This window comes from Mesoplodon bidens (assembly GCF_964165515.1).
Source record: "Mesoplodon bidens genome assembly, chromosome: 3".
Taxonomy (NCBI): domain Eukaryota; kingdom Metazoa; phylum Chordata; class Mammalia; order Artiodactyla; family Ziphiidae; genus Mesoplodon; species Mesoplodon bidens.
The window spans coordinates 37,179,270-37,191,922 of record NC_138178.1 but is presented as its reverse complement, the minus strand read 5'-3'; the positions used below and the strand labels follow the sequence as shown (position 1 = coordinate 37,191,922).

General features: G+C 43.5%; 1 protein-coding gene across 1 annotated transcript in view; it reads right to left on the bottom strand.

Moving 5' to 3' along the window:
* Positions 1–74: 74 nt before the first annotated feature.
* BLM (BLM RecQ like helicase) overlaps positions 75–12,653 on the bottom strand; it is an 88,761-nt gene continuing 76,182 nt past the window's right edge. Inside the window, exons 18-22 of the mRNA XM_081230125.1 lie at positions 10,485–10,684; positions 9,846–10,038; positions 6,602–6,724; positions 4,264–4,465; positions 75–397 (exon numbers count right to left, since the gene is read on the bottom strand). Coding sequence (XP_081086251.1) covers positions 220–397; positions 4,264–4,465; positions 6,602–6,724; positions 9,846–10,038; positions 10,485–10,684 — 896 coding nt within the window. The 3' untranslated portion in view covers positions 75–219. The remainder of the gene's footprint in view (positions 398–4,263; positions 4,466–6,601; positions 6,725–9,845; positions 10,039–10,484; positions 10,685–12,653) is intronic.

Genomic DNA, 12,653 nt, shown 5'->3' with positions numbered 1-12,653 from the left:
GCCACAACACTTGCAGTGGCAGCAAATCATGCATGCGTTTCAAAAGAAAATGTTTATTTTAAAAATAAGAACTGTCACTCCAAGCACTTATTTAAATATTAATAGATATGGATAAAAATTACAAATGGTATAATGAAACTAACAGCTTTATATTCACAGATGGTCAGATGCTGACAAACAACAACTAAGATCTATGTACACTGAGATGAGATTTGGTTGCTATGAAAATGCATACGAAGGCTTAAGAAACGGCCTATTTACAGGCTTTGGTGGAGCCATAATCCCCAATTTTCTACTGACTCCTGATGCCGCTTGAGAGCCATGCAAAGCTGAACTGGGTCCAAATATGCTGGAGGATTTAGTTTTAGAAGGTATCCTTCTGCACGTGCTGGACCCCCTAAAATGCGACAAAGAAAAGAAAATTAAAATGTCAAATAAAACCAAAAGTGAACAGTTTTCTTTCTCTTAACCTGCATGCAGCTATATAATCCATGATTTTCCTTGGTGTTCCATGTCTCTGTGCATTTTCTGCCTATAATGGCCCTGGATGGGGTCAGTTTCCTTTACAATTTAAGGAGTAAAGGACTGTCGCCCTTTACACCAATTTGTCCTACGTTTGTCCTCCTAAAACGTCAAGGATTCTGTGACTTGAGCCCAACCCCATGTGCCTTCTCTCTACCCTTTCACAGACCCCTCCCTCTCCCACGCCTCCCTCCAGGCATCTGAGCTGAGATCCACACTCCCCATCTACTCCGAGCACAGAAGGGAAGTGAGAATACCTTGTTTTAAGGCCTCAATGCCCAGACAATAGACACTGTGGAATTACTGTGCTCCCACAGGCCAGAGGAAGGGGGCTTTGTGGGTGGGTGGAAACGGAGCAGAGCGGAGCGGAGCGAGCCTCCTCCTGCAGAGCGGAAGGCTGCAGATGTGGTTCTCTGGGCCCGTGGCAGCTGGGGCCTGGCACATCTCTGTCAGGGCCCCGCTGCCAGGGGCTTGCTCGCTCGTCTACATTCTAAGATCTGCCTGCTCTCACCTCCTACTCGCTGCCTTTAAAAAAGGGTGAGGGCTTCCCTGGTGGCGCAGTGGTTGAGATTCCACCTGCCGATGCAGGGGAAACGGGTTCGTGCCCCGGTCCGGGAGGATCCCACATGCCACGGAGTGGCTGGGCCCGTGAGCCATGGCCGCTGAGCCTGCGTGTCCGGAGCCTGTGCTCCGTAACGGGAGAGGCCACAACAGTGAGAGGCCCATGTACCACAAAATAAATAAATAAATAAATAAATAAATAAAATAAAAAATAAGAAAGGGTGAGACGCCGCTGCCACAGCCTATTACAAAGTCCTTCCAGCACCTCACTTCCCCCACTGATCTGAAGATAACAGCTTTTTCTCTCCCCTGAAAATAAATGGTAAAAAAAAAAAAAAAAAAAAAAAAATCACACGGTCAGCATGTTAGCCTTTCCCTAAACGAGTGTTTCCCGCCTCATTGTAACCAGGCTGAATTCATGCCTGGTGTTAATTCCCTAGCATCAAGGCACACAAGTGCATCTGATCTGATCTCTGAATTTAGGGGCCCGGGTATCAGGGCCACCAGTCTGCTAATGACATTTTGGTGGGGCTGAGTGAAGAGTGGTTTTTTAAAAACTCTTGCTCGAGGGCAGTTTTACTGCAGAACTGGCAAAGATGTGCTAAACCAGCAGAGAAGCAGCCTTAAATTTCCCTATGCTGATTTCCTGCTGAGATATTAACTCCGTAGCAAAAACCTGCTGTTTATGTTGAGTTGCAGAATGAATCTGCCATCAGCAGCCTCTATTTCACCAGAGCCATCCATTTTACTCCCACTCAGAGCCCAGAACACAACCAGTTCATTGCGTGTTCTTCTGAAGATGTGAAACTCTGAGGGTAGGGTGGGGTGTTAAGGGTTCTGGCAAAGAGCCACATTTATTTTGTGGCTGCGTGGATCCTCAGCCAGGTGAGCAGCCTGGACACGTGGGAAGCCACCTTGCAGAGTGGTTCAGTGGAAACGAGGATAACGGGGGCACAGATACAAAGAGGCTGCTACAGGGTAAAGTAAAGTTACACTACTTCCTGGTTTTAGCCAGTAGGGACTAGAAAATAATCCCACCTTAAACACACAGGCTAATTAAAAACTAGCATCAAAAGTGGTACTGGCTTTTGGACAAATATGAGTTTTACTACTTACTAGCTTAGGTTCTAGGCCATAGGGCAAAGTACTTCCGTCTTATCTACAAAAGTTGTGAAAACAATAAGGGAGCCAATGGTTTACTATGTTCTAACTAGCAACAATGAGGAGATCACAATGAGTTTTCAGGAATCTCCGTGGACCATGTGCAGCAGTGAAAGTGCTCCAGGCAGGCCTCCTCGAGCCAGTGTCTAGTCCCACCTGTGAGACTGGTACCAGGCTGGGGACAGCTTCACATAAACCTTCCCCAGGGGAAGCTTCAGGAAGCCTCAGCTTCCTCATGATAAATCCCAGGGAGTTGGACAGAGGCCTTTTAAGGTCTTCTACTCTGTGTGAGTGCCTGAGAAAATTAGTATTTCCCAAAATGGGGGAAATAAATGAAGAAAATAAGAAAATGTCCCTACTGAAGAGCGTCTGCAGGTCACTTGCACACTAAAAACCAAAAAATTATTATTTGGCCGTAAAAATGAATGAAATCCTGTCATTTGTGACAACACTGATGGACCTCGAGGGGACTACGCTAAGTGAAATAAGTCAAGGACAAATACTGTATGACCTCTCTTGAATGTGGAACCTAAATATACCCCAACAGAAGGATTAGCACATACAAGATGTTTGCTTATGGACTTAACAAGGAAGTGACAATTTGGTAACATCTTCCTTCCTTTCTTTTCCCCCACTCAATTTTTGGGCTTTATTAGCCAGAAGGAAAAGAGATAGAAAAACTGAAAAAGAAAAACAGAACAGCTTGCACAAGTTTCCTGAGGACTTGTTCCCTTTTCCTGTAAGCATTTCTGTTATAATACATAGATGCTTGGGGCCACATTCTCCAGACTGACGGGGTGGTCACAATCCTACCAGACCTTACCTACAAGGAAAGGGCGGAGCATGTCCTTGCAGAAAACAGGAAAAAGGGGCCGTCAGAAGCAGTGTGATTATGAAGAAATAGGACGCCGCCCGAATCATCACCAGGACCTGACGGTAGTGCTATCTTTGTTCCACCTTGGTGAGCGGAGAGTACCCGAAGCGGGTGCAACCCAGCTCGGGAGCCAGGCAGATGTAGGAAAGGGAAGAAGGTGGGGCTGGACTGACCTCTTGGGGTTCCTGCTGTGGCCTCTTTTCTGCTATCCTGCAAAGCTTGGGAGGCTGGCTCTCCCAGGTGTTACTGAATGGCAGGCAGTGTGCAGAGCCTCCAGGTGGAGGCCCTGCAGATTCTGCAGCAATAGAAGCGGTGTGGCAAGTATTGGCGAAAGCATAAGAGTGATGAGAAAACAAAACCCCTTGTTGGGACTTCCCTGGTAGCACAGTGGTTAAGAATCACCTGCCAATGCAGGGGACACAGGTTCGATCCCTGGTCCGGGAAGATCCCACATGCAGCTAAGCCCATGCGCCACAACTACGGAGCCTGCGCCCTAGAGCCTATGGGCCATAACTACTGAGCCCACGTGCCACAACTACTGAAGCCTGCGTGCTCTAGGGCCCCCATGCCGTAACTCCTGAGCCCGCATGCTGCAATTCCTGAAGCCCGTGTGCCTAGAGCTTGTGCTCCACAACAAGAGAAGCCACTGCAATGAGAAGCCCGCGCACTGCAACAAAGAGTAGCCCCCGCTCGCCGCCAACTACAGAAAGCCCGTGCACAGAAACGAAGACCCAACGCAGCCAAAAATATATAAATAAAAAGAAACTTAAAAAAACCAAAAACCAACCAAACAAAAACCCCTTTGTTTATTCAGCTAGTATATGGTTTACAGTATTTTAGGTGGAAAATTCACTTAGGAGCAACTGGCAGAAAAAAAAATGTTTTTTCCTAAGGTAATGTCAAAATTGGAGAAGTTTTTGCAAACTAGAAAACTTTAGTGATCATCAACCTAGGAGCAGATATCTTAAAAATCTGAAACAAATGTTTTTGTTTGGGATCAGACCTTAATCCTCACTCCACAAATGGGAGAGGCAACATTTAACAATGGCTTATTTTAATAAATGCTTCAAAGCAAATCAGAGCAGCTGTACTTTTATATTTTTCTCCCTTCTACCCTACATTGCAGAAAAGGTGGCAGAACTTACCCGTTTGTCTTGGAACCACCAAAACCAGTTTTTCTCCTCTTAGACCTTTGGGAGGCTGGCATCCTTTTCCTCTTTCTTTCATTTTTGGTTTTATTTGCAAAGTAGTGAGAAGATATGGGTGTTTCCTCATCCAGCTCCTCAGGGGCATTTCTTCCAGGGCCTCTGCTGCTGGAGGGGCTTCTCCGTGAGGAATCGCCCTCAGCTACAAATGGACAATGCAGACATTTACCGGTGATGCCACGCTGATCCAAGTGTGGTTATAGTCTACGCGGAGATACACAGCACAGGGGTGCAGTTCAGCCAAAGCCCAGCTGCTTTCCTGCAGCATCTTGCCACTTGGATTCAAACACCCCACAAGAACTGAGCACTTCTTTTATTTCACAAAGCCCCAAAGTAGTCAATGGCAATTTATTTTTAAAGAAAGGGGTTCAGAGTTCATTAAGAAAACGTGTGATGCTCTTTAACTTAACCAGAGACGTCAGGTTGTATTAGCTCACATTCTGTAACCCACATCCCTGTTGTTGTTTGGGCAATTAATCCTGTTAAGTTCTTTGAAAAGTATAAAGTGCTAAACAAAAGGCAATTTTATTTATAGTTTTACAGATGCTGAAAAAATAAGTCCAACATAAGGAAAACATAACTATGTCCTGCACCTCATCTTTGGGCGATAGTTACTTAGTAAATGGCTGTCAGAAAATTCTAGACCACATTTTACTCTTCTTTGCCTAACAGTTGTGAACATTTCACATACTACGCAGGAAATGGGTCTGTATGAAAGCACACATTTGCAAAGAAGATGGTAATTTCCATAGATATTTGCAACCCAAGGCACACCCAAAGCATGAAATCTCCCTCTAGGTTAACGGTGACCAGGTCTTCACTTTCTGAAGGTATTTCCTGGCTGGTCTGGTTCACCCTCAGGCTACCCTACCTTACTGCATGGTAGGAAGGGCACGCGGGCAGACAGTGCAGCGCGGGTGAAGCGTGCTGTCATCCCAGCTGGGGGACTTCTGAGGAAATGAAAAGGCCTCACCACTTTTCCCCTCTAAAATGGGTGCTGGGGAATTCCAGGGAGGTCCAGTGGTTAGGACTGGGCTCTCTCACTGCAGTGGGCCTGGGTTCAATCCCTGGTCAGGGAACTAAGCTCCCGCAAGCCACGTGGCGTGGCCAAAAATAAAATTAAAAATAAATAAATATAAGAAAATAAAAATAAATAAAACAACAAAATAAAATCAGTGTTATAAGGGTTGAATGACACAGAATAGGCAAAGCTCTTGGCTCTGTCCTCCCTCAGTAAGTGGGAGTGATCATGACCACACTGGGCTGTTTCCGCAGAGCAGCCCTACCTGACGTGGGCAAAAATCCCTATCCAAACAAGTTACTATACTAAACAAACATTAAGTTCCCACCAAGAGGTTAACGTATTTGAAGTAAGGATTTATGGAATAATTACCATACAGAGGAATTAACGAAAACCTGACTCTTCGGCGTTTTGTCAATGGATAAAACACGACTGTGGAGAGACAGAACGTGAAATGCGTGTTCACTCATGTCTCATCCTGCTACTCTGAGAAGGACCCCTCCTGTGGTCCGTTACAGAAACAGGGAAACATTTCACTTGGCTAGTCTGCATATGGCAATACACTGGAGGAGGGCGCCCAACTCCTGCACCTGTATCTCCCACAATGAAATCTTTCTTTGTTCTCGATTTTCCCTGCGTCCATGCTTTCTATAGCTCAGTGTTGAGCTTCGTAATTAGAGGTGCTACATGACAGGCTTCCAGCAACCTTTGGGAACATCTGCTAATGATGCACTCACTCGCAGATTCTTTCAGTGGCTAATAACAATAAGATTCTCCAGTAGTCCAATTACATGTTCATTTTCCCAAAACATTTAAACTCCACTCTTAAACTTTAGACATGCTTGCCAGATAACACTTCCCTTCCTCAGACATAGAAACTGAAAACCAAAGAGGCTATGTGTGGCCTGCCAAGGATTACAGAGTGAGATGGTGGCAGATATGTGATCTGCACCCAGGGCTCCAGATTCCTCAGGCACTTGCCTTAACAGAACGAGCAACTCCTGGGCCCAAAGGTCATCCTCTGGGTCCTGTTAGCAAGTTCAGTAACTGGTCTCCCCTGGGGGACCTGAGCACCGGTGTCCTCTAAGAGGTGCCTGGCACACCACTGGGGTCTGCTCTGAGAACCTGGATGTCAGTGTGACAAGGTGTAGGGACCATTAACACAAGCCAGAAACCACATGATTCTAATCCAGTGAGATGCATCGTTTAACATTAAAAGAGGCTTTCAGAAAACCCATATTTGGTTGTATACTGAACCTGGTAATGTCCACTCAGAATATTTCTGTAATATTGGAATCACTTCTGCACCATATTTTTCCAGTTTGTCTTCAGTAACACCATCAATTTGAAGCAAAACCTCAGGATCAGACGATAAAGATTCTGTGCATGGGCATAAAATTAGAAATTTAAATTACCACCCAGAGAAAACCCACTGAATTTATGCTCATTCACCCATTCAGCACGTTTGTTAAGTGCCAACTAACTGCAGAGCACCGGGTACATGGGTTCATTTTCTAAAAGGCAGTTAAATGCCGACAGAGGCAGCGCACAGGCCCAGAGGGCAGGAACCCTTGGTCCAATCCCAGCAGCAAAGGTGCGTGGAGTCAGGGCCGAGAATGGGAGGGAGCATAGGACGTGGGGGGAAGCAGAGTGGGGGTTCCTGGGCAGTATGCCCCAGAGGTAACTGGACTTTGCTCTTGGCCCACTGTTCTCACAACCAAGACTTGTCTAGCTACAAGTATGGTGATGCTTGTTTGCAGAAAAGGCCCACATCTGTATTTCCAGCTCTGCCTTCTCCCCTGTACTCCACATTTGTATACCCTACTCAGTAAGGCCTTAACTGAATTCTTACTTCCCCCCCAACCCAAACCTGTTCTTCAGGTCTTTCTGCACGTGGGTGAAGCAAGTACTCTGCCTTTAACAAGTAGGCCATTAAGAGTCTTCTGTGTATGGCTTCCCTGGTGGTGCAGTGGTTAAGAATCCGCCTGCCAATGCAGGGGACAAGGGTTCGAGCCCTGGTCCAGGAAGATCCCACATGCTGCGGAGCAACTAAGCCCGTGCCTCACAACTACTGAGCCTGCGCTCTACAGTCCGCGAGCCACAACTACTGAGCCCACATGCTACAACTACTGAAGCCTGTGCACCTAGAGCCCGTGCTCCTCAACAAGAGAAGCCGCTGCAATGAGAAGCCCGTGCGCAACTGAGTAGCCCCCCCCCGCCACAACTCGAGAAAGCCCATGCACAGAACGAAGACCCAACACAGCCAAAAATAAATAAATTAAATAAATTTTTAAAAAGAGTCTTCTGTGTAGAGAAGGCACAACAGTCTTATAGCTAGACAAGCCTGTTATTTTTAAGATCACTCTGGCTGCTATACATGGGAAATGGATTGTAAGGGAAAGAGGGGAAACCAGAGCCTGGTGGAAGCCACTACAGGTGTGAGAGAGGATGCTGTGAACTAGCGGGTAGTAGTGGAGACAGAGAAGTAATAGATTCGGACATGTTTTGGGGGCTGGGTCTGTAGGATTTATTGATGCACTGGCTATGGGCAGTGAGGGGGTAATAATTCCCACGTATCTGAGTTGAGCAAAGGGTGGGTTTCAAATCCGTGATTGTAACATCATTTCTACGTTTAGAGAAAAAGAACAGACCTGTGGGACAGACCAGGAGGTTTATGGAAAGGGTTACTGTAAGATAAAGTGGGGCAGCCCCAGATCCCTGGGACTTCCCTGGCGGTCCAGTAATTAAGACCCCACGCTTCCACTGCAGGGGGTGTGGGTTCAATCCCTGGTCGGGGCACTAAGATCCTGTATGCTGTGAGGGTGTGGCCAAAAAATATAAATAAATAAAATAAAAAGAAATGCAGACTCCTGATAGAATTTGTACTTTATCTGGAGAGCTATTGGAATTTTAGCCAAGTATTTAGAAGATTAAAATGAATATCATGTTCACATCTGGAGATAAGGAGACCAGTTAGGAAACTTCACTAATAGCCTAGGAACAAAATACTACATTTCACTGTTTCTAAGATATACTCTTTTTTTTTTTTTTTTTTGCGTTTTGGCGTTCCTGAGGTCAAGAGGCGTCTTACAAGTGCTGACGGCCAAAGGCAGCTGTGCTGTCACTGCATGCACATGTGAGAACTCAGTCATATTAGCTATCAGTGCTGCCGGCATGCCGACAGCGCCACTGCCGTGCTGGTTCCTCACATGTTGAATTGAACCGCACACGAAATGTGTTAGAAAAGACTAGACTGTGATTAGCACTGAGACAATGATTGTGCACGCAGAAAAGCTCAGAGACGGAGTAACGGGGGATAAATTTGGCATTAACAAAGCAAATTGTACGTCCTGGAGGAAATGACAATTCCACAGTTTCTTGCAAGCAACAACCAAGTGCTTTACGTGACCTGAAGTAGATGAAGCAGTGTTACATTTGTGTTACTGAGAGACGTGCAGCCTCCCGCGGACACTTTCTGGTATCATCAACAAAGTGTCACCATCAAATCAGAACGGGTGACAAGGATTCTGATTAAAATTTTGGGGAACAGAGTGGAGCACGCTAAAAAGGCTGTATCACTAACATTCCTGATGACATGAGGGAAAACAAAGACACGGACAACTGACTCAAAAAATAATTCAGAAGAGTCACGTTTTGAATGTGAATTTTTACAAGTACTTAAATCAATCCACTTTGATTGTATGCATTTTCCATATATGAACAGTTATATATGATAAAAATCTAAATAAAGTAAAAACAACTCTTTCAATAAAAGCACTGTGTCACAGTTTAATTAGTAGAATTTTTTCTTTCTCAATAGTCCATAAAATAACAATGTGGCATTTTAGAGTTGATGAAATACTGTAATGACCTATGGTGGCAGGAGTGGGAATGGAAGAGAGAGAAATGATGATTATGAGCTTTTATGAAGGAAGAGGGTGGAAGGAAATGTACACTAGTCAGTCAACCATGTGGCCAACTTATCTTCCAGGGACTCTACTATTAGAATTCTGGGTTGAGCTGTCTGAAGCCATGGAAATAACTCACGTCAGCAAGGATTTATCAAAAAATACTTAGACACAGCAGTGTGCTAGATCTGGATTCAGAGAAGCATAAAACAAAATCTCTTTTCAAAAGGAACTTAGCTCCGCATTGCAAAGACGTGTACACACATAGTTAAACATCATAACGCAGGCAAATAATGCATACAAATTCATTAAGTAACATCTGGTGTTAGCGATTAGAATTATCCATATCCTAACATGCAGCATTAGACTGAAGTATAAGATTGAAATTATACCATACGTCTGAATAACAAAGTACTGTGTATATCTTAAAAAATATATTTTATCTCAAGAATGAGTTTAAACTGTTTTTCTGAGCTTTCAATTCAGAGATCAAAAAGACTGAGATATATTAATGCTCTTGATAAGTTCCTTAGCAAGATTAACTTTTAGCCTATTAATTTATGCCATGCAACAGAAGACTCACACACACCAACCTGCAAGCTTCTTGAGAGTGACAGTATTAAAAATATTAAAGTAATGGACACCAAAAACTTTTCCCAGAGATTTGCAGACTTCCGTAAGCTCTCCAAGACATTTCTTAACGATCTCTTCCCTCTGAGATACCTTTGTCACTAAAGCTTTTTGTTTTTTCACACTGCTGGAATTTTCCGTTTCCATAAAGTCTACCTTTGTGAGAGAAAATGAGAGCACAGGAATGAGTGTATTAAAGTGCATAGAGGCTTTATTTAATGCTTAATTACATTTTTTGGGGGGTACTTCTGTTATGCCAAGTAGATAGTAAGTCCCTTGGGAACAGGGCTGTATATTCTCCATCTTTATATTTCCTGTGCCAGCACAGACTAGCTTTCTGATAAATGTTTATTTAATGAATATACGATGATTTAATGATCTGACAACCAACCCATTCAATTCATTTTGACAGGTGTTACATTACTTGGGTTCAATTTTAAGGTCTCTTTCTAAATTAAGAAGAATAGAATATGTTCATATAGGACAGTATATATAAATTCAGTATCCATAAGCTTTGGAAAAGACACTTGAGTTTGCAGTAAAATAGTTCTGTCTACTCATTGTGAGATAATAAAATAAAATAAACATTTAAAATACCATACCTTTAAATGCCCATTTAGTACATTTTGGGCTTTATTTCCAGGCATCACATATGCAATTGGTTGATCATTGGCATTGATATATAAGTCTTCATCCAAAATCCTGTCAAGTATCAGCTTTTTAAAAAGTCTTTCAGCATTGTGTCTTGAATAAGCAGATCCCTTTCCAAATATTCCTGACTGAATTTTTGCACTCTTACTCCCTGGTAAGAAGGTAAGAGAAATTAGATTAGTAAATGTAGGTATATCATAATTCTAACAGAAGAGGCTAAAAAAGCCATTTATGGACAGGTCTGGGTAAATGAGATAGCTAAGCTCTTCTGCAGGAAAAGCCATGGCACAAATAGACACTTGTTTTCATGAACTAAGAATATTTGAGTAGAACGCTAAAATAATTGTATGTACTTCTCTTCATCTTTTTATAACATGCATTGGCCCAAAACGGCAGCAAAATTAAGTTTATCATTTTAGCATGTTGCATGTACAGCTTATAAAATTATATTAGAGCAAACAAATCAAAGACAGTTCATATAAACCTTAATAGCTTCATATCACTGTTGCAGAACACTCCACAAGGCTGTATACTTCCCTCCTCCTCCCACTAAGAGTCCCACCCCCAGCTGGATCCTTGGTTTTGCATCCACGCTGCACTAATGACTAATGTTTTCATCATAAACACAGTTTAAAAAAATTTATTTATTTATTTATTTATTTTTTGGGCTGCATTGGGTCTTTGTTGCTGGGCGTGGGCTTTCTCTAGTTGTAGCAAGCGGGGGCTACTCTTCCTTGTGGTGTGCAGGCTTCTCATTGCAGTGACTTTTCTTGTTGTGGAGCACAGGCTCTAGGCACGTAGGCTTCAGCAGTTGTGGCACGTGGGCTCAGTAGTTGTGGCTCGGAGGCTCTAGAGTGCAGGCTCAGTAGTTGTGGCGCACGGGCTTAGTTGCTCCGCAGCACGTGGGATCTTCCTGGACCAGGGCTTGAACCCGTGCCCCCTGCACTGGCAGATGGATTCTTAACCACTGTGCCACCAGGGAAGTCCCCCCTTTTATTTTTACTTATTGTACTTTTATTTTTACATCATCAAGATTAACATCTATATCCTGCCCTGTTCTCTAACCATGTTTAAGTCTATACATGGACTCTACAGTAGCTAATCAGCAACATTTATATTACAACAAGCTTCCTTCCCCACTTAGAACTCATGACTCTTGTGCAACTCTAAGGAGGATGTTTACTGTATTCAGACAAATGGATTATTTTTTTGCACATTTTATTAATTACTCAAAATCATGCAGCCATTTCCTTTGTTTTCTATTTGACCTTGCCTCTCTTTTATAATCTTTCCCTCGGAGTTTCTTTTTTTTTTAAAGATTTTTTTTTGCTGTGGGCCATTTTAAAAATCTTTATTTAATTTGTTACAATATTGCTTCTGTTTTTTATGTTTCCGTTTTTTGGCCCCGAGGCATGTGGGATCTTAGGTCCCCGAACAGGGATTGAACCCGCACCCCCTGCATTGGAAGGCGAAGTCTTAACCACTGGACCACCAGGGAAGTCCCTCCCCAGGAGTTTCTAAGTGTCTTTCTCCTTTTGTTGTTGAGAAGTAACATTTGTGTTCTTTACTGTCATCAATAAAAAAATTCATTTCTTGTTCTTTCTCTATATTGCTTGGGACTTATTTTTCCCGACTTTCTGTTACAATTTGTACAGACTGCTTACTGGACCTGCTGCATAGCTGTGACTCTGGGATTTCTTCTCACTGGACCCATGGGTCAGTTCCTCTGTTTATGGTATACATCATATCACCTTCTTTGCCTTCTAGTCTCCAGGGCTACTGACATTAATCTGATGTCAGTTTGGTTTTGGTTTGCTTTTTATTTCCAAAGCTTTCTGGAGTATCTCTGAAGGGGTCCAGAACATGCCACAGTGGCATAAAAATTATTTTGAGCAGAAGGTACCTGAATTTCTGAAATCCATCTGCCAAAAAGCAGAGACTCCCAAAAGAACTCAGTTGTCTTAAATCCCCTCCCCAGGAGCAACCAGAGAAAACTGACTCTTATCATTAGAGATGAGAAGTCTCCACACAACACTTAAACAGACACTGTCACAAAAACTGCCATGTCTCCCTGCTATCTTTCTCCTAAGGGTCCATTTATCTTTCCCTCAAATCATCTG